At 31.1% G+C, this 22,987-nt stretch overlaps 2 protein-coding genes across 4 annotated transcripts; both read right to left on the reverse strand.

The window, feature by feature from the left end:
• Positions 1 to 3,691: 3,691 nt before the first annotated feature.
• On the reverse strand, positions 3,692 to 13,878 carry LOC126768497 (proton-coupled folate transporter-like). Its single transcript, XM_050486651.1, has 7 exons — positions 12,902 to 13,878; positions 12,495 to 12,651; positions 12,321 to 12,422; positions 11,879 to 12,016; positions 6,522 to 6,605; positions 5,357 to 5,513; positions 3,692 to 3,995 (listed from the first exon to the last, which is right to left on the reverse strand). The coding sequence occupies exons 1-7, from the start codon at positions 13,754 to 13,756 to the stop codon at positions 3,914 to 3,916; spliced, it is 1,575 nt and encodes a 524-aa protein (XP_050342608.1). The 5' UTR covers positions 13,757 to 13,878; the 3' UTR covers positions 3,692 to 3,913.
• A 177-nt stretch (positions 13,879 to 14,055) lies between these two features.
• On the reverse strand, positions 14,056 to 20,795 carry LOC126768499 (uncharacterized). 3 transcript variants are annotated; one of them, XM_050486653.1, is made up of 7 exons: positions 19,956 to 20,795; positions 19,006 to 19,165; positions 18,501 to 18,602; positions 16,229 to 16,366; positions 15,860 to 15,943; positions 14,562 to 14,718; positions 14,056 to 14,325 (listed from the first exon to the last, which is right to left on the reverse strand). In XM_050486653.1, the coding sequence occupies exons 1-7, from the start codon at positions 20,781 to 20,783 to the stop codon at positions 14,244 to 14,246; spliced, it is 1,551 nt and encodes a 516-aa protein (XP_050342610.1). In that variant the 5' UTR covers positions 20,784 to 20,795; the 3' UTR covers positions 14,056 to 14,243. The 3 variants fall into 3 exon arrangements, with proteins under 3 accessions (XP_050342610.1, XP_050342611.1, XP_050342613.1); XM_050486654.1 differs by lacking the exon at positions 19,956 to 20,795 and adding an exon at positions 19,525 to 19,566; XM_050486656.1 differs by lacking the exon at positions 19,956 to 20,795 and adding an exon at positions 19,377 to 19,414.
• Positions 20,796 to 22,987: the final 2,192 nt, after the last annotated feature.

Below are 22,987 nucleotides of genomic sequence, written 5' to 3' on the forward strand. Positions count from 1 at the left end.
ACGGAGGGAAAAGAAGGTGCGCAGAACTCTGAAGCTCCACGGTTTTGTCGGCGAAACTAGTCATAGCTCCTTCTGCGACATGATGATTTTACAAAGGACAATCTTTCCAGCACCTCTAGCTATTGAGCATGGCGTTCAGCACGCTCGGTAGCGAGAGGTCTCCACCTACAATGTTTACCAGGAAATGCCGTTGCCCCCAAGTCGCACACTCCATCAGTGGCATGCACCGTGACCCAGACTGGCTTGCACAAAACTCTACCACCAATCCAGATGATCCGGCAAAAATCCTAATAGTTTTACTCTTTATGATTTATTTAAATTACATATGTATCAATAACATAGAATTCAATTTATATATTATGCGTAAAAGCAAACGATTATTAACGCCATTATAACGTATTTATATAAAATTAAAACATTCCTTATAAAGTAGGGAGGTATGATAATTTTGAATGGTCATATTACAAGATTAATTTATATTATTATTTATATAAATATATTGGCAATTCAGTTTAGACTTTTATAGTTTATATTGTACAAGTAAATATATAATACAATTTATCGGTATTATATAATGTCTATTAAAAAAGTAACAATAGCCTTTGTAAGCCTAAAGAGCTGCCAGATAATAAATAATCTGTCTTTTCTTTTTGCCGTTGCTCCTAAACCTGAACTCTTTCCGGTCGTGTCGTATTGTCGTCCCATTGGATTATGCGAGTTACGGAATATAGAGTGCACCTGTATTTACGTACACACTTGTGCACTATAATTCCTGCGTAGTTTTCTAATCGAATCGGAATAAAATGGTCTATCAAAATGCTAAATCGAAAATGGCCGAAATCGATCTGGAGGACATTATTATATATTACTACCCGTTCAAACATATACACACATTCGTAATTTAATATCACTGTAGAAAATATCATCTATTGATATATCCGTAAATAAATGTGTTAATGTCAATATAATTAACTCAATAATGAAATGAAGCTATTAATTACTTAATTAAACATTTATACAAATAATCATAATTGCTAGTGTAATGAAATAAAACACAATGAATGCTGTAATTAACCTAACAAATGTTTCATTTACGGTTCACTGTAGTACTGGAAAAGCAACGTAATAACTTATGAAGAAAATGCTTCATATAATATAAGGCACTACTTGGTAGGGCTTTGTGCAAGCCCGTCTAGGTAGTTACGACCCACTCAGATATTCTACTGCCAAACAGAAATATTCAGTATTGTCGTGTTCCTATTTGAAGAGTGAGTGAGCCAGTGTAATTACAGGTACGAGGGGTATAACATTTTATTTACCAAGGTTTGGTGGCCCATTTGAAATGTAAGGAATGGTTGATATTTCTTACATCGATAATGACTATGGGCGGTGGTGACCACTTACCATCAGGTGGCCCATTTGCCAGTCTGCCTACCAATTTCATAAAAAAAATATACGACTTATTATAAAGTACTTTGCCGGGTGGTACTTTGCTTGACTGATCATAATGAAATTTGATATATGAACCGAGATGGCATGTGAATCTTAGCTTAAGATTGCGAGTAAGCTTAATTTACATTTATAATTTATAATGAGCTGAAGAGAAGACAAACATCGTATGGAAACTCGCGTTAAAGTAGCATTGTGGAATAAAGCGATCCCGTGCCGCACCCGGTAGATGGGAAGGGTACCGCCGGATTTTTATTGGGTATTTTTTATTGGGCACTTGAGTTCCACATACTCCATATCCGTTTATACCCATTTACGCGTTTCCCTAAAATGCGTAAATGCATTTTTCCAGCGAGATAAAAAAAGTATTACGGAATAAATTCGAAATCTTCTCGTTGATCGGAAGTGGAGAGGAAAACGTGAAAAAAAGGTAAGCCAAATAGGAACACCGCGTTGTATGTTGTCATCTGATGTCATAGTAGACAATTTTTTTGTGATCTCGGCGGTCTTGACAATTTTTTATCAATGTATCAATTTTTTTACTGGTGGTAAGGCTTTGTGCAATCTCATCTTGGTATCACCCACTCATCAGATATTTAACAGCAAAACAGCAGTACTTGGTATTGTTGTGTTCCGGTTTGAAGGGTGAGTAAGCCAGTATAATTACAGGCACAAGAGACAATATAACATCTTAGTTCCAAAGGTTGGTGGCGCAATGACGATGTAGGGGATGGTTAACATACCTTACAGTGCCAAGGTCAATGGGCGTTGGTGACCACTTACCATCAGGTGGACCATATGCTCGTCCGCCCCCCTTTACTATAAAAAAAACTCTTATATAACTCTTATAGTTATCTACACTGCGATTTCGATTGTTTGGTATATTAATATAATTATATTTATGTAAAAGGTAATCTTTTCTAATTAAGCAATCTTCTATAATATAGGGTAAATGATTCACGTTAGTAAAATAAAACAGTGTTAGTCTATTCATAAATCTTAAATCTTTTATTTACTCAACTGAAATTTCTGATAACACCTAATTGTAGAATCAGATAAATCGTGAAATCGATTTCCTTTAATTTTCAAAAAAAAATATATTTTTTAATTATATTAATTTATGTTTGTTATTTTACTTGTATTTTATAAATAAATAAAAATTATTAACTAAATAATTAAAAATTAAATCAAGTTTCTTGTAGAATTTTAAAAAGATAAATATTATATTTAAACAGCTAGCATGATTGGTATTTTTCTTCGTCTTTAGTATTGATATCTCTCAGGAGTTATTATAAAGTGTCTATTAAAAATAGTAACATCGGCCTTTGTGGCCTAAAGAGCTGCCATATAATAAATGCATTTGTCCTTGTCTGTATTTTTTCGTAATAAACTAGTTATTTGAATCAAAATAAATGAAGCATTTCAAGTAATTTGAAAAAATTGATATTCAGTTTTCACAAAATCTTTCAGAGGTAAAGAGGAGTGTAATAGGATTGCTTAAGCTAGCTGGTTAAAAACTCTGACAACAAAAAATATATACTTAATTATATAATATTATATGGAATTTGGAAGTGTGTACACTCCCGTGTCACGGAAAACACGTAAAGCCGTTGATCCTGCGCCTGAGTTTATGATTATTATGTACGAAGTAAAGACACCTATAAAAATATATCTTTCATTGGTTATTCAAGTTATTTTTATTATTTTAATACATTTTTTTATTACATTAATATCTACTTGGAACATGATGTTGGAATATTTTCGCTTACGGTTTTGTTGTTTAATTCTTAAAACACACACAAACAATTTGTGTTTGTTTACAAGGCGTGTGTGTCTTTGTAATGTGGTATTAAAAATCACTTATCTACAACTACTATGTCATAATCAAGAAATTTTATTTTCTGTTTTACAGTAACTCAATTATACGTCGCTTATTTATTGAGGGCTTTGTTGCGTAAGATATTTATTTATAAAGATGCATGCGCAATCACTACACGCGACAAAGCCTTTTATTTATTTAACTATGTTAAGATATAAGTCTACATTGATTAATATGTGTGTCGATATGCACATGATGTGCGTATGAAGAATACTGTAATGCTATCATCGATGTACGCATCGCCACTGGACTATTCATTGTATTATTTTAATTACGCATTTTTATTAAGTAGTTATTTTATCGAACAAATCAATATGTTTATGATAAAGGAATTATTTTACATAAACAAAATAAAACAATGTCTATTTATTACTCTTTTATTTATTCAATATAAAAAACTGAGATTTCTGTCAAATCCTAATCGTAGACCTAATCTTACGACATGAATCGAATAAAATCTTCTGTTGTTTCCGTGTAAAATATTTTAAGTAATGCCTTATATTTTGTTTGTTTTTACAATACAAATTATATTATTATATAAAAAACAGCTTCTTTTTATTTTTTTAAGCTGATACGAATGCAACTCTAGCATGTTTGGCATTTTTCTTTGTCTTTCGTTTTGTTATCTTCCAATATTTTATCTTTTTTATGTTCGAAGTAAAGCCACCTACAATGAAAGGTATCTCTCATTAGTTATTTAAGTTTATTACAAAAAATATATTTGAATATTTCCACTTGATTTTCTGTTGCTTCTCTTGGCTTATTATCAATTATATTATAAAACAGTCAATATAGAGGGCCATAATAAATATGGCCTTGGATTGCAATGTAAAAGTAAAATAAAGGTGGAAATATTACCCAAAAAAAAAAAAAAAGTAATTTGTAAGTGGAACTCAAACTAAAAGATCCGTATTTTCTACAAGTTTTGTAAATGTAAGCCTGTAAATGTGGAAAAATAAAACAAAATTTAATAAATATCAAATTGTCTCCGATTGTATAAAAGCAATTGATACTATAATATAATTCCTTATTAATTGCTGCTTAATAGTTGACATTACCTCTGAAAATTCCAGTACCTTAAATTAATAATTCTAGAATCTCAATAGAATCAACTCGTAGTTGATTCTATTGAGGTTGAGGCCAATAAATTTCATTGTGTGTAAAATACACGCAAAATCGACCAGTATCGAAAATGTAGCAACCAAATTGACTAGAGACCAAAAGACAACAATATTGTATACTGTTCTAAATACAATAACAAAAATGATCAGTGTCCATAATATTAATTATGCATCAATAGACGTAGCATATAATTCAGTGAAACAACCACCTCTCATAGAATGTAAAATTACTAAGTAGTAACAGCCTGTGTATTATGTCTATTATTATTATTTATTATTATTTTATTCTATATGATTATGTCCCACAGCTGGGCTAAGCTCCTTTCCCTTTTGAGGAGAAGGTTTTGGAGCTTATTTCTCTGCTTTAATGCGGGTTGGTATTAGACACATGCAGATTCCCTCACAATGTTTGCCTTCACCGTCAAGCACGAGATGAATTTTAACACAAATTAAGTACATGAAAATTCAGTGGTGCTTACCCGGATTTGAACCCACGATTATCGGTTAAAATTCACGCGTTCTAACCATTGAACTTGGAGAATTCCATTCCATTTGGAGAATGTAAATTTTAACGTTCTTCAATAAGTCAATATTTTAATTCAACATAATATAAGAAGAACATAATATAAGAATATAAGATTCAGTTTTGATTGCGAAAGGCATTTGATGTTTTCAAGTTATGTTATTAAATTAGACAATGATGATGTTTAAGTTGGAACGCGCTTATCTACAAGATGCCTATTCACTTCTTTTTTAAGTTACTCAGGTCACATGTGGCAAAACACAGAACTTTGTAAACTGCTGATGTACCCTACTGCTACTGTACTTATTGTACCCTAGTAGTACGTATCAGAAATGTTGAATTAAAACGATTCGTATATAAATATACTATAAACTTATATCTTACCCAAATATAATAATAGCCGGAACAGTAAGTAGTGCACCCAGGAGGAATACCGCTCCGGGTAAAATATTCAACGTTTCGATATAAACCCTTGAATACAGAGGTCCATATACTAAAGGTGTCATTGCTTCTGCCAGACCAAAGAGAGAGTTCACTTTACCTAGAAGAGAAGTAGAATTATAAACAACTTATTATTATTTTATTTATTTATTTATACTAAGTACACAATTTGCATATTAAAACATTATAATAAAAAATATAAATATGGCATTAACACATATCAGATAATTATCTGATAAGCATCAAAGCCTAGGCTGATAGAATATTAATGAGTTTTTCTGTCTGTAAAATTTTTAGCAACGGACCGGATTCTAGAAGATGGAAGTGTGTACAATGTGTGTTCCTGCGCAGTTAGTCAAACTTCCTTAAGCTTGGTCCCCGTGGCCGAAATCGATCAGATGGACATCATATATAACCGGCAAGCAAGCAATGTGTAATATTGCTTGCAACTTGTATTAATATACTATTAGTATGCTAAGTTTTCAGGGATAATTAATTTATTATTTATTCGTATGAGTAAAGTCCAATCACTCTTGAGATTGGTCGAAGTGTCCGAAATCGGTCAGTTGCACATCATCATAATACACACACACACACACACATACCCATATTGCTTAGCAAAGCAACCTCTTATATTTTGTCGATTTATATAACTAAATTTAATTTTCAACTTGATAAATCACACTGCTTACTACTGCTGTTTGGTAAGGACTTGACTTAAACAGTGTCCGTAACATATTTGGCGAAATATTTTTGAACATTTAAAGTCATATTTATTACATATAGGTAATTTATTTAATGCATTATAAGAATTGCAAAAAAAGTCATATGTACATACAATATTTTCATTTAAATTTGTATTAATTATATTACATAATTATATATATAGTATAATTAGATTATATAGTAATTTTACAGCGTCAATTTGGCTTTGTTAAATAAAGTTATATTATTTTTATGAACTTATATTTTGAAAGTTTTTTAAGATTCATATATTTTGAACAGATGAATTAAAAGCTTAATAAGTCTCGAATACGCGACTATTAGCGTTACAATCATAAAATGAGTTGGGTATCTTAAAAGTAATAACAAATTATAATATACTTACCAAACTCTTCACCGCTGACAAGTTTTGAAGCTATTGAACGCATCGCAATAAACGATGTGCCGTTAAGTATTTCCAACAGGGGTGCTGAAAAACAAAATGCAATAAAAATATTTTAGGAAATCAACAGTTCTTTTTTTATTTAGGAAAAAAAAGGTTCGTACAAAAAAGTACCAATATGAATCTATCTCTGTATTAACGGTATAAAACACTGTAGTATGCCTGTGCCTTAAATAATAACAGTGTTTAATAATATCGAAAAGGAAAAACATCTTTATCATCAGTTTATTATATCTTTGCTTCTCACTTTATTATATATCCATCTCGCTCACACTAAATAAATACTAACTTAAAGCACATAAAAGTATTTTTAAAATGAGTTTTCTCAAATAAGGTAATTCTTAAAATAAATAAAACAATAAGATTGACCGAAAACCACCTACTGTTTGCTTAAAAAAGTGTCAAAATTACCTAAAATATATTGGTGGGCAATGAAACTTTATTTCTATTGCATTAAAAACATTTATAGTTTGACTGATTTAAATGATATGTATTTAGAATTAAGTTGTAGTAATTGCAATCATAACGCCATAAAATAAAACACTGCAACAATGTGTTCAAGATGGTGTTAATCACCATCATATAAACATTTGCAAACCTGGCTCCGAAATGATTCAACGGAGCAGATTCAAGTATGGGCAAGCAATTCTGACTTTTCATGTGCTTAATTAAAAACGCAAAAAGAGAACAACCTGAGAAAATATTCATGCGTTGAAAAAAAATTGTCACATGACAGAGGCCCAGTTGTGGGATTTATTATTTATTTATTCGACGAGCCGTTGGCGTGGTTGGTGGATACTTGCCTTTCACGCTGAAGGTTGTGGGTTCGATCCCCACCCAGAACAGACATTTGTGTTCATAAACATATCCGTTTGTCGTGAGCCTGGGTGAAATTATCAATATAAGTATGTTATCTGGTTTTCATCGTACAAGCTCTGCTTAGTTTGGGATCAGATGGCCATGTGTGAATAATACCAGGATATTATATTATTATTATACAGGCTGTGACTACATTGAACTAAGCGTCATAAATACGTGTTTTTATCTTATTTTTGCACTTGGCCTTTCTCCTGATACTTATTGGACCTTGAAGTCTAACTAATTTCGTGTCAAAAGAACTTCTTCTACAAAATAAATTACAAACACGTATCTAATATTTGTCGTAGTCATATTATGAGGTTTCGAGTAACGAAGTAATAAGTGAAAACATATACTTGTGTGCGAAGCCTTCGTTATACGAATCATTGACTCGCGTTTTTATTAGAAACTTCTGTAGCATGAAGGTTATATATAGTACCTATTACATGTGAAAGTAAATACGAACGCAAAAAGATTTAATGTAACTAAGAATAGTAATTTGGAACAGCGATTACAGCACATTTGTCGTTTGGATTACGGAGGTAACAGTTCGTTTACTGTTTTTCTTTTGTTATTACAATTAATTACTGGCCAGTATGTATATTTTCCTATTTCATAAACAAAAAGGTTTTATATGTTTATAAAAGTAAAAGAATATGTTTGTTAATTTTTATCACTGGTTTGTTTGGGAGTTTGTCATATATGTGATATAATTGTAAATTTGTTTTGTATATGGCAGTTCGAATAAACGAGTGAATTTAACTTATAATAAATACAAATAAATGTACGCCATTTCAAAATGTTCATAGATTCATTTATAGATGATAAAATATTTACTCACAACTATTCCTGAATAGAGCTTGTGAGTTTAAATTTCTATAAAATAATATGCTTCCACATATGGTATATATGGTAAAATTATATGTACGAGTATAGACTTTTTTTTTATAGAATAGGAAGGCGGACGAGCATATGGGCCACCTGATGGTAAGTGGTCACCAAACGCCCATAGACATTGGCGATGTAAGAAATATCAACTTGCCTGCCTATTTAATAAAAAAAAAACACTATTTTAGTGAGTTAGCGCACACATTCGTATCTAATTGTAACTCATATCTTTGTGCCGTTTGTAGTTGAAACACTTGTTCGTTAGAGTAATAGTGTAAAATGAAAAAAATCGGAAAGATTTAACACCCTGCCTTATTGCCTCCACTAGTGACAGGGCTGTGGTTCATTTTTCGCCCAGCGAATCGGAATTCCGATTCAACGGGGAATTGCTGCTAGCGTTTTCTAGCTTCTTGATTTGTGCAATCGTTATTTTTTATTATTTAGAGGGAAAATCTGTATATTACATATAAATGTAACTAGTTACTTGTACCGACCTCGTAAGAAAAATTGTAACCTGTTTTTTTATAATGATATAAATATAATAATAACATGTGTATAAGTTTCTTAAAAAAGCCGAGTTGGCCCAGTGGTAAGAACGTGTGAATCTTAACCGACGATCGTGGGTTCAAACCCGGGCAAGCACCACTGAATTTTCATGTGCTAAATTTGTGTTTATAATTTATCTCGTGCTTGACGGTGAAGGAAAACATCGTAAGGAAACCTGCAAGTGTCGAATTTCACAGCGTGGTGAAATAAGCTCCAAATCTTCTCGTCAAAAGAGAGGAGGCCTTAGCCCAGCTGTGGGACATTCACATGCTGTTACTGTAAATTTCTCAAAGTTGGCTTACGTTTTTTTTGGAAAACGCATTTATATTTTTGTGAAGGGGCATGTGATATATGAATTTGCATGCTTGAAACATTATTTTTTTGTTATTTATACTTTAATACACTAAAGCTTGAAAGCTAACATACAAACAAAAAATAAGAAATTCAGTTGACAAACAGAGAAGAACAAAGAGAACAAGATGCTGAAATGTTTATATATGATCTCTTGATTTCTCTTGAACAAGTCTGTCGCATAGTAATTCGAATTAGAATACGGATTTCTTAACAGAATATGGCGAATGTGAATTCAATGGACGTCATTGAATTTTAATGTATTTAATAAGAGTTTATCAATAGCATGAGTCAAATGAAATTTCGCCATATATAAATCCATCAACCCGCATTAAAGTTTGTAAAAAGTTTCTTGCCTTATATTACAAGAGGAGAATATTTGCTAGTATTTTCTTTCTTTATGTAAAGATAATTATCTTGTGTTTTTCACGAGTGTTCATTAATTGCTGTTTAGGTCGCTAGCCGATAGCTTATCTAATCAAATATTTATCTAATGGCAGCCGACCTACTTGAGTTGATTTTTGTTATCTGTAAATAGTATCGTATATAATTTTGGACAAATTACGAAAACTATAAAGCGCTGATTAATCTTGAATTGAAGGTTACGTTATCCAGCTAATTTGAAAAACAGTTCTTACTACTCGCAGGCGATTAAAAAAATAAAAAAGCCCTACGCGAAATATATGATCGAATTTAAAAAAAGTTTTGAAAATATTAATATACAATTCAATCGATAAAGCGTGTTTACGTACATGCACACAATAATTTTTTTCATTTAAAATTTGAGTCATTATATATAGTTTACTAGCTGCCCATCTCGACTTCGTATGGGTAAAAAAAGAAAAAAATTTTTTATAAAAAAAACTAGAACTCGATCGAAGCACCACACACCTACCGGATCTAATAAAAGCAATTTGTCATCTCAATCACAAACAAAAAAAAAATAACAAAATCGGTATAGCCGTTTAAGGAGAGTTTTGTGACATACACGCGCTTAGAATAATTATATATACAATATACATATAATACTAATACATTTTCTTTCAGACAAAAAAGTCCATACAAAGTAAAATAACAGTTAAAATAAACAAAAAGTAAATGTTTATTTTAGGATTTACAAAAAGTAAGTCAAAAGATTTATTCTTGTATTAACACAATTGTATAATCAGAAACAGAGATTTTTAAATAAGGTTGTTCACAAGCAACTGTCTTAGAATTAAATAATAGGTAACCGATAGACCGACCATTATAAACAATGGCTTGAAATTGTACGATAAATATATATATTATATAATAAATGACGACGATATTTTGGTCTTTTGGATCTAATGTATATGTTATACTTGTATCCCAGATTGGCTGTGGATATTTAGAAAGAGTTCCTTCATAAACAATTGGTTTCAAGTAAATATTTATGAGGACTGGTTACTGGTAGGGCTTTGTGCTAGCTAGTCTGGGTAAGTCCCACTCCAACCACACTGTGGTCTATTTGCTAATGTGCTTAGCTATCTATACAATTATATATAAGCAAAATACCAAGTGCGTCCGATCAACTTAAAATTTAGCATAGTTACTCTTTTCGCGACGTAGACACACACTGAAAACAGATTTTTCGCAAATCTTATTCAAAATAAATTTTACATCATTTAAAATTTAAAACATAAGTTTTCAACCAAATATAAAATTAAGGTCTTTATATGAATTTTACCCCTATAAAGGCGGGATGGGCATACTATATCAAATATAGTATATATAAAATAAAAAAAACATTATGTAAATGAGTATATATTTTAAATAATGAAGCCTTTATCTTTGTTTTTGTAGAGATGCTTTTGTTTATAGTATAATTCAAATAGCTGCTTTTGTAAGTGTTTATACCTAAATGAAAATTTTATTTTATTAAACCTTGTAAAGTTTTATTAAGTTATATAACTTAGATATTGTGCACGTAACTCATATCTATATATGTTATACAACAAAGTCATGCATGACGTTAAAAAAATTGTTATTAGATCAAATCAATTTATTTAAATTACACGAATTCTTAAATAATATTATTTAATTACTATTATTATTTCTATTTTTGCTAATTAAATAGTGGACAGTATCATCGGCTTGTAAGTTCGCTGAAATTTAACTTAACTGCATAACACCCTGCACAGTTACAAACTACTGTTAATGTGCTAAGTTTGGTTCCATTATTTAAGTTGACTAAGTTGAACTTACATTTTGATTGGAGTTATAAAAGCATCTATTATGTTTTCTAAGATTTCGTCCAATCCAAGTTAATTAGTAGGGTTAATAACTGTTTCTTTAATAAAGTAATTTTGACTATTGACATTAAATAATGTAATGAATTCCAGAATGTTACAAGATTAACAAGACTTGTATTTATACTAGAGTCGAGTCAATCTCAACTTTATTTGGACTTCATCAAAGAAACATATGTTGATATACAACACTAAGTAACAAAACTGTGAATTTTTCTTTTAAATTAAATGCAATACTCAAAGTGTTTATAAAACTAGAAGTCCAAATTAGATAACTGTGAGAATTTATTTTGTAATGTAACCATTTACATTTTTTAAGTCGCTTTAGTTAACACTCATATTTACTAATAATAATAAATGTAAACAAAATAATATTACTAAACTTACCTAAATATATTTCCAAATCATTTCTTGCGAAGGCATAAGCAAATGATGCCACAATTTTGCTGGTACACGATATTATGCCGAGTAACGTATCGTCTAATTTAAGATAATTGCTGAAGAGGCTTATTGAAAAAGCTGTACCTGGATATATAAAACAGAATATATTAATAAGTTATGTTACAAATTATTCAGATAATGTGATATTAAATTAATATTGCTTACATGTGCTTAATTCATTACAGTTAATTAGTTTTCTAATTTGACGGATATGTATATTAACAACTTATCGACCAAAAGCTAAGTATCTATTGAGTAGTGTGATAAAATAATTTACAAACTGTTATTATAAACTGGTAATAAGTTTTTACGGCAAGAAATTTAAGACCTATAGGACCTTTTTAATTCAATGAATTAATTCAATAGAGCATCAAATGTTACAACTTACCAAGTAAATTAGTGATTATACTGTATGTTGACCAGATACTAAATTTTACCTCATCCCAATTAAATCTGAATCTTGTAAATAGATACAATATAGTAAATTCTCCTGAAATAAGAATGATATTAATACGTAACGAAAGACCAAGTTATATATTCCTATGTACTATTTACAACTTACCTTGCATAGGGCCAAACACAACACATACTACTATAAGCAGAAGACACACGCGAACTCGCCTGTTACCATTGCCGCCCCTGAAGGCTACTTTAAATGTTTCTTTCACTAGAGACACATCGAAAAATTCTCTTAAAAAACCAATACAACCGTGGTGTTTCTGCAAATTGTAAGATAATATTTTTACTTTTTTTTTTGTTAAGCTGAATAAGGTGAACTTTAAATAAAAAAAATCTTTAAAACGATTTCAAATCTAATAAAATATTTTTGTTGGATTATAATTTCGGTTACAATTTATTTCACTTACAAAGAAAGATTTCAAGGAATTACAAGGACATTGAATATTTATAACAATTCTACGAACCATTCTATAAATTATAAATAAAAAAAATATTATTGAAAAAGCTTACTTTTTTTATTTGTTTCTTTTTAGGGTCTTCTAAGCAGAAGTATCCATAGACAAGACTGCATAAATAGAGACTAGCTGATAGAGAAAATATCCCATAGTAACCTATCCATGTGAGCAATACACCGCTGAGTGCACTACCTATTGGGTAGCCTAGAGACATGCATAAATTAACAATACCTACTCTATATGTTCTATCCTCAGTCGTTGTGATATCACCTATATAACTAAATACACCGATAAAGTTCGTAAACCAACCACCAGTAATTGCGGGAAATATACTTTCCGTTAAAGCAGTTACTTCAGCTGGAAGTTCGTAGAAGTAATATGTATTAATAATAAAACCGATACATGTTATGAATTCTCCTACAATCGGCATAAGGATACACGCTTTCCTTCTACCAGTTTTATCGCTCCAAGCTCCAACGAATAGAATAATAAGAACCGGAATTGCTGTTTGGACAATATTCTTCCAAGCCTGGATCCCAGCAGTATATGTTTGAACGTTCTCCTCATATTCAGTAAAATTTTCCGTTTGTCTAGATTTTAGGGCATCGCAAATTTCAATACTGTAATTAAGATTAACACGACAGACCTTTTCTAGATTTAAATTTTGTGTTGCCAATGATGCCAAAACGCTTGGCATTATATAACAAGCCATAATAGGTTCCACTGTGATGTTATCTTTTATTAATTTTAATTTTTCTCTTAGTGTTATTTTTTTAGTAACATTTTCCTTATTATCACTATCATGTTCTGACTTTAAGGGAGATTCCTCATTTGTATCTTCTGTATTCGTATTTTCCTCAACTTCTTTATCGGTTTTAACAATTGATTTAGGTTTTTTCGTTTCAGCCATTTTAGAGTTAAAGTTAAAAATAGTTATAAAATATCAAACACTTCTTATAACATCTGAAGTATTCACATCGCGAAATTTTGCTTCGCTTTATCTCCCAACAAAAGAATGAATACTAAACTAAATAATATATAAAATGAGTTACGTTTATTTGTATAACGATTATTTATACTATAATTACATTAAATATTTGCAATGCCATCCGACGTAATTGATAAGAGTATTCTCAGCTACTATCTAGTCTATTTAGTTTAAAATATTTTTTATTTGAATTTAAAATAAAAGTTTCATTTTTGTTCAAATTATTTAATTAAGATTTACAAAATGCCATAATGATATTCGATATTTAATTGATTTGTTATTCGGGATAAAGAAAGACGTGGATATACTCGCACACTCTCTACTCAGAGTTTTCTTGATGAATAGTTCCACATATTACAATTTCTGTGTATCCTTCGGCGTCGTGAACTCTTTCTGTAATATCAAATTGCTACAGTTCTTTTGCTGCCAATTCGATGCTGTTTTCTTTAGTTTGTTTTCTTTGAATCGTGATGTGTTCCCAAAAAAGCCAACTGAAACAATTTTTCATATAATAATATCAACGAAAAAATATTTAACAGAATCCGTATGATTAAATACATATAATAACAAAAACCTATGAATTTATTTAGGGCAAGGCATGATGGCTTTGTAGATAGAATATTAAATTAAATTCAATTAAACATCGTGAAGAAATTTGATGACGTCAGAAAATTTTATACTAGTCTCCATATTCCATATTTATTAACAAGTTTATAATATTACTCACATAAACACTGCGACAGCAGGTAACGTCATAGCGGACCCCAGAAGAAACACAGCGCCTGGTAGAACTTCCATTGTAGCTACATATACCTTCGTGTACAAAGGTACATACACTAACGGCATAAGGTTTTCCACCAGAGCGAATATCGAGTTCACTTTTCCTAAAATTAATTAAAAAGATTAGTATGCTTTATTATTGGAGATATACGCATATGTAGGTATAAAATACGGGAAAATATAATTAATTTAACATTTAACAAATTTAAAAACTTTAGTCATAATTAATCGATCAATCGTATTACGCATTAAAATAATAATTTTTGAATAAATATTTTTGGATGTAATCTCGAATCCCAACGCAAAAGTAATTAGTAACAATAATTATGAATACTAACTACATTGTAAATCTATATGTTTTTAAAAAGAACAACTAATCGTGTTTCTTAATTCCTTCTCGCTAGCGACTGCTATCCGAAACGTGAGATAGTGATGATTCAAAATCGCTTTATTGTAAAGCTTACTTGAATTTTAAATACATTTGATTTGACATATCCTTCAGTCAAAATACCGCTTCAAAGATTTTTATCTCCCATATAATATGACTTTGTTAATGATATGCTAGTGACAATGAGATAAGTAAACTTCGAAGACGTATTTATGTTGCTTCATAGAATTCCAAATGTTCGGTGACGTTTAATAACATTCATGAGGGGACGTGCTCAGATAACTTATTTCAGCTGTCCTCGTATTGTATTATATATACATTAAGTCGAGATGGCCCAGTGGCACCGACACGTGAATCTTTAATGAAGTTTGTGCGTTAAAAACCGGCTAAGCACCACTAAATTTTCATTTCCTTAATTTGCGTTTATGTTTCATTCCGTGCTAAGTCCCACGTGTTTGTTTACAAACCCATATTGAAGCAGTATAGAGAAGTAACCTCCTTAAAAAAATAACATGAAGTCTTAGCCTACCTAGCCTTGATCTAGGCGGTGGTTAATTAAATCTAGGACGGAAACAACAAATAAATACTTTAAAAAATATCGCTTTATACAAAATAAATAAATGTATTAATAATTTTTCCAATAATTCTATTAATAATTTTTGTTCGTAAAACTTTTCATTATTTGTCATTTCCACAATCCAAATTCCATAAAAAAATCCTTTACAAATATTAATTAAGGTATTTTGTGAACAAATTTTGTCTCGTAGTTATGATCAAGATTATTTAGACACGTAATCATGAAAGATTATTATTATAAGCGAAAAAGCCAATATTTCATCATAAAACATTTCACTTACCAAATTCATCCGGTGACACCAATTTAGAGGCAGTCGATCTCAGAGCCAGAAGTGACGTTCCATTTAATATATCAACTAAAGGAGCTGGAAATCGAATAAAAATAAAATGGAATTTTTGTTTTAAAAGATTCAAGATTAAGGAATCCGATTAATTTTTGTATAAATTTCTGTTTTAGATTAACAAAAAAAATGTACAGATTATTTTAATAGCATTTTAGCTTTTAGCAAAAGATACATTGAAAAAATTGATGTACGAAAGGTATATTCATGGATTTAAAACCGATATGTTTGATTTTTAAAGTTTTCTCTTTTAATATCTCTCAAATTTATCAATTTGAACTTGTTTATAAACAAACTTATAATACGAACCAATAAAAAAAATTCTCTCATTCGGCGCGAAACAATACACAAAAGAGGCTGCTATTTTGCTAATAGTTGATATGATTCCCAGAACGGAATCATGCCATTGCAAATATTTGCTAAACACTAAGATTGAAAAGATAGTTCCTGAAAAGATAACATGTCAGTTAATTTTCTAAAAACGTATAAGAAAAAGGTAAGTATGTATTATAAAAATGATGAAGATTGTGTTCAACGCATTATTGTGTTAAGAAACACTTTAAGAGCGCTTCACGAAAAAGAAAAGGAAAATATATATTGATGTAAAACATATCTATTGGTATGCCGTAGATGTAAGACTGACTCATGTGCCGTGATGGCAAATGAAATGACGCTCTCTTAATGCTCGCTGACGCTTTGTTTGTGTGTTATTTAAAAAATATATAGTAACGAAACTAAACTAACGAAACGAAATATATATTTTACTAACATTTCTATTTACATAATATTTATTTAAAAATAAATATTATGTAAATAGAAATGTTATAATATTTATTATAATATTTATTGTATTTATATGTTATAATATTTATTTAAAAATAAATATTATGTAATGCAAATTTACTAAAATCGTTGTAGTAAGCGTTATCTATCAATTAGCGTAATTTGATAAGGCCAGACAATTTCAAGCTTAAATCGGACACTACAAATATGAAGTTGCATCTTACTAGATCAATACGATTAGCTCTAGAGTACTAGTCAAGAGGCTACCTTATCTGGCAATCCCGTGGTTCTGGGTTCAAATCTGAGTCGGATTTGTAAATGCTATTTAAATTTTCTGTTAAGACACTCCGTAGAAAGTCTCTCTGCCTTTACCAGTGTTTAGTGAAATATTTGTTATTATCGAGATTTTGTTCTAGATTCAAATACGTAATCGGAAATCAAAAAATCTAAAACTATAAATCGAATATCCTTTAGATGTATGTTCAATACTAAGAAATATTTGATGATTACGGTAATGATTCATACAAATTCGGAGTTATTTGAAACTAATCAACGATATAGTTGATGAATTATTTATGTGACAAATAAGCGAATCACTGTAAAACATATGTATTCAATTAATAAAGACATATATGAAATTAGTCACTATAATTATGATTATAATAGTTTCCTAAAAATAGATATAAATTACATGATCACAAAAAACTTTACTTGATTTTACCTACAACAAACAAAAAAAAAGTATGACAATTAAAAAAAATTGTCAAGCAACTAGACAGTATTTGTTACACGTACCCATATTAGTTATCCTGTCAGTGTTGTGCATATCAGTAATCGTATCAGATAGATGTTATTATAAGATGCTACTAAATTCAAAAGTGTTTAATATATGTAATGTGTTTGTATGATGTGCCTTTTCAAATAACTAAAAAAAAATACAACGATAACTATAACTGAATAACCCCCAACATTCTGTCATTGTCCCCACTAGTAACATGAAATATTTCTTTTTTTCCACATTTCTTGCCTCGCACAACCACTATGTGGAACCAGCTTCTACGCAGACCTATCCGAACCGACATGACATAAAAACTTTGAAGAAAAGAGCGTACTCATTCCCCAAGAGCCGGCAACGCACCTGCAAAGCCTTGGGTGTTGCAGATGTCTGAACGGTGGTAGTCACTTTCCAACAAGTGAGCATCCTGCTCGTTCGCCTCTTACATAAAAAAGTAGGAATTCGCCTAAAGCGGCTTTTACTATTCAGGAAAATGCTAGCATTGTTACCGTGTATTTAATTAGCATAGCAATCAATATTTTAAGTTGTTTTTTTTAGGTTAAGCGAGCTATTTAAAATTAACTTATTTATATTTAACTAGTTTGTAAAAAATCGTTCACTAAACGACGTGATTTTTTATATAAAAGATAGATATATGTCATCCGGACGTTTTAATTGCCATTTTTAAGGCCCATAATACAGTAATACAATAATATGTTATACATGTCATACTTTAATCGGAGACAATTTTATAGGAGTCGCTAAAGGACTTTTTTATGAAACATTACATTTCTCTATATAACTATTAAATATTAAATACCTTCATGGAGAAATTATCATAATAAAAAACAAAATCATTCTATATGGATTTAGTAGTAACTTAGAAGTTAGCAAACAAGCGGATAGAAATCTCCGGGCTGTTAAAGGTCCCAAAATTATCAGCTTTATTGTACACTGCGTTAATATCAGCATTATATCATATGAAAATTTAAATTTAGTATTTATATTAATATAAATACTTACCAAAAGTATGAGTAATACAATTGTAAGCTTGAAAAATACTAAATTTGACTTCGTCCCAATTGAATCTGTACCTCGTAGATATGTATAGTATAGAGATTTCACCTGTTAATAAAATGAAAAATAAATAAATCGTTGGAAACCTATTTTACGTTGGAAACATTTGATAAATCAGGTGCTACGAATATATCTGTTTTTCCTTTTTTTAAATATCGTTGAGATTCGCTAACACATCTCCATCTTAACACAAACCAACTAGCAAGATATAAGGTTTAAAAAAGTAACCTCGTAGCCATAGTGGCCTTTCTTGGGGTTGAAGCTTGCTTTATACCAAATTTTATCAAAATTGATTCAGTGATTTAGCTGTGAAAGCGTAACAGACAGACAGAGAGAAATTTTCTCGTTCCTACTGCTACGCTTTGAAGGGTATTCTCATTACTTTATCAAATTTTACATACTTTAAGTTGATAGCTTTTTGAATAAAAATATTTTTCAAAATCCTTCTTACCGTGCATAGGTCCAAACAATATACTAACAACTATTAGTAATACGCAAATCCTTAATCTCCTGTTATTTGCGCCTTTCTTATACACAATTTTTAGGGTATCTTTTATGTTTGACAAATCAAAAAATAATCGAATGAAGTGCCCTATTCCTTTTTTGTCGTGCTGAAACAGTCATATTATTATTCAAATCACACACTTATGCTGGTCTAAATAAAAATCAAAATACCGTTGTTAAGCCGAGATTGACATAATTCATTTTAAGAATATTAAATCGATTTCGGTGACACAAAACTAAATATAAGATTTTGTAAAATTTTTTTTTGAAAACGGTTGCTATGGTTAAGCAACTTTTAAAGATAGTAGATAAAAATACCTGTGTATGGTATGATGTGGTATGATAGCAACCGAATATTTCAGATATATTTTATCTTTATCTATTAGTAATGTAAGCGATTGTGACAAATGTTTTTAAAAACATAGCAAATCAGTTTAATTTTAAAGTACATTTTGTATCTGCTTACCCTTATTAAAGATTTAGATATGATAATTGCTCTTTGTTAAACATAGATGCAAGAACTGGGGTCTTAATTCATATCGCTGATAATAACAAAAGATTATGCAGTTTGTATATTATCATTGCGTTTGAAGGTTAAACTACGATAAAACTTTATAAGCTTTAGATGACTTTCATGTAATTAAAGTTATTTACTATTTCTATAAGCATTTCTAAAAACAGTCATTACAACAATTTTAGTTATTATAACTATATTGCGGTTTATGTATCAGTTACTCACAATGTTCGTGTAAAAACATAGCGATGAATACAAAACATAAATCTTTTATTGAAATAAAAATCAAAATAACGCCGTAAATCCGAGATTGACATTAAAATAACTATAGTTAAGTGTGTGGGTGTTTAGGTATTGACATTAAGAAAATTATCTAAACTTACCATTTTTTGTTCAGGCGTACGTTTCGGATCTTTGAGAACGAATATATTATACATAAGATTTATAAAATGTAAGCTGGCGACTAAGCCATAGCATCCATAGTAACCTATACTTTTCAATAATATTCCACTAACTCCCATTCCAATTGGGAATCCTACTGTTAAACTAAAATTTATAAGTCCCATTCTAAAAGTTCTATTTTGATCATTTGTGATGGCACTTATATAAGAGAACATAGTTAGAAAACAAACACACCACGACCCAGTAAGACCGTCAATAATGGCTTCACTGAATACAATTACTTCTAATCTAAATTCATAAAAGAAATATGTATTAATAACACCGTTGATGCTTATTAGCATTTGACCAATAATTGAATAAATTATAAAAATCTTCCTGTAACCTGTTCTGTCAGCCCATGATCCGATAAAAAGTGCTAATATACAAGGTATCGTAGCTGTAATGTAAGTTCTCCAAGACATGGCTTGGGCAACGAGATGTTGTACGTCCCTTTCATATATATTCTGTTCTTCCAAAGTTTGCATTTTAAGAGCATCGCAGATCTCGCTTGTAAAATTTAAGTTAACACGACATGCCTTTTCCAAGTTTAAGTTTTGGGATGTTAATATTCCAATAATTATCGGCATCACGAAAAAAAACATAGTCGGTTCCACTGTTGTGTTCTGGATAACGTAACAGCATGTTTCTTTGAAACCTCTCTTTTTTTTTCCATTTTGTCCTTCTATGTTATCCCTTAATGGATCAGTTTCTCTAAATTCTTCAGTTTCATTTTCATTTTCCAGATTACCGTTTTGTCTCGCTGAAGACATGATGTCTCGTTTGCTTTCTTTCACGATTAGTATTTCTCAATTATTGGTAACATTATAGAGTTCATAACATTACAAAATACTGGTGTCGATTAACATTACTCGCGTATCATTATAGTAAGAATAGTGAGGTAATGTAATCGATATTTTATATCTGATAATGTTCATTAATCTTCGTATCTATAATATATTAATTTCATTATTTTGTTCTTGTACGGACGTTGTATTGTTATAGACGTTGTTAGTTACTCGATAAATACAGGTGTATTGACAATATTTTTGTAAAAATTATATATGTTGTGCTCTTAGCTTAAATTCGTAGTGTTAATCATATGCGACAAATCTTACAGTTCTTGTCGCTAACCGAATTTTATCATTTGTTTCGTTATGAGTCAATTTAACTATAAAATTCCATTTTTATGGGTCCATATTTAGAACTATGTATCATTAAGTAATTTAATGAATAGCCCTCAGTACATTAATTATGATAATGTCCTCCTGACCGATTTCGGCCACGGCAGCCAATCTCAAGAGAAATTAGCCAACTGCGGAGGACATATTATAAGTGCACTTTCTATTCCCTTACTCTCATAATTAGATGGGACAGACACAGCACCAACGGCTTTCACCACCACATTTCTAACTTACAGACTCCGGGCTGCTACTGAGAATCTTTGATAGAACTAAATAACTTTTATCGGCCCGACCTGCGATTTTAACCCGAGACCTCAGGATCTGCGGCTATATCTAGCCACAAGACTAATGAGGCAGTCAGGCCTCGGTACATTATTAATGTATCAGTATTGGTGCTCATAGTATTTACATCTACTACTGTTTAATAGATGGCAAAAAATTGACTCATTTCCATAGAACCCCTAAACCACAAATATATAAAAAATACGAAGAATGAATACAGATGAAACTCAAACGATTTGCTTCATAGAAATAAAATTAATTTTATGAGGTATTATTTCAAGTACTTGGTATTGTTGTGTTCCGGTTTGAAGGGTTAGTGAGCCAGTGTAATTGCAGGCACAATAGACATAACATCATAGTTACCAAGGTTGATGGCGCATTGGCGATGTAAGAGATGGGTAACGTTTCTTACAATACCAATATCTATGAGCTTTGGTGACATATGAAACGGGAAGGTAATAATGATAACAATATATTAATAATCGAATGTAATTTTTTATATCTTAATACTGTTTCCAATTCACAACTGTTATTTTCCGTTGTCATGGCCACATCATCTTATCCGTTATTTTGGTTGCCATAGCAACATTTTTGTACAAAAACGAATGACGTTCCGAAATGAGCCGATCGGGTATTAAGTTTTATTGTCACTCAAATATGACGACAATAATGGTTATAGGTGGGCTTGGTGGACAGTCCTGGCTTTAACTGTCGTGGCATGGCATGGCTTAGCTTGGCTTGGCTTAGTTTGGCTTGTCTCGTCTTGATATGTGGCGTGGCGTTATGTGGCATGACGGAACACATATTACAAATAATTTTATTAATAATATAAGGGTGCGTATTACATATAATTAGAAAAAAAATTCCTTAGTGTTCCAAGTGAATCAAACGGAATAAGATGAACATAATACAAGTCCTTTTTTTATATGCGCCGGGATGGCAAATGACTACTCCACCTGATGGTAAGTGGTAGTAGAGTCCAAACGCGACGACGGCCAGTACAGTCGGGAAGAATGTTCTGTACTAGCCGTCCCCGCCTTGCCGGCCCGCAAGATGCCTCTTCACGCCTCGTTTGAAGGAACCCGGGTTGTAAGAGGAGGGGAACACGTGAGCTGGTAAGGAATTCCATTTGCTTGGGTCCCCCAGGGATCTGTGCTATCTCCCACACTCTTTCTTTTGCATATCAATGATATGCTCTCTCTTGGGAACATACATTGCTATGCAGTGCATGGTGGTTACCACGGACGCGCAGTGGCTGGGCAGGCGGAAACTGAGGAGAGGCGGGAGAATCTTGTCATTGAACTCGATAGGACGTTAGAACTCATCGCCAAATGGGGTTCTGATAATCTTGTTGAGTTTAATGCCAAGAAAACACAGGTATGCGCTCTCAGAGCGAAAAAGTCACCATTTTCCCCTCTTCCCTCCCTCTGGGGCACACCGCTGATGATACAAAGCAAAATCGTCATGCTGGGGATGGACGTTCGCTGCTACCTCAGTCCAAGGGATTACAT

This window comes from Nymphalis io, chromosome 5 (assembly GCF_905147045.1).
Source record: "Nymphalis io chromosome 5, ilAglIoxx1.1, whole genome shotgun sequence".
Lineage (NCBI taxonomy): Eukaryota > Metazoa > Arthropoda > Insecta > Lepidoptera > Nymphalidae > Nymphalis > Nymphalis io.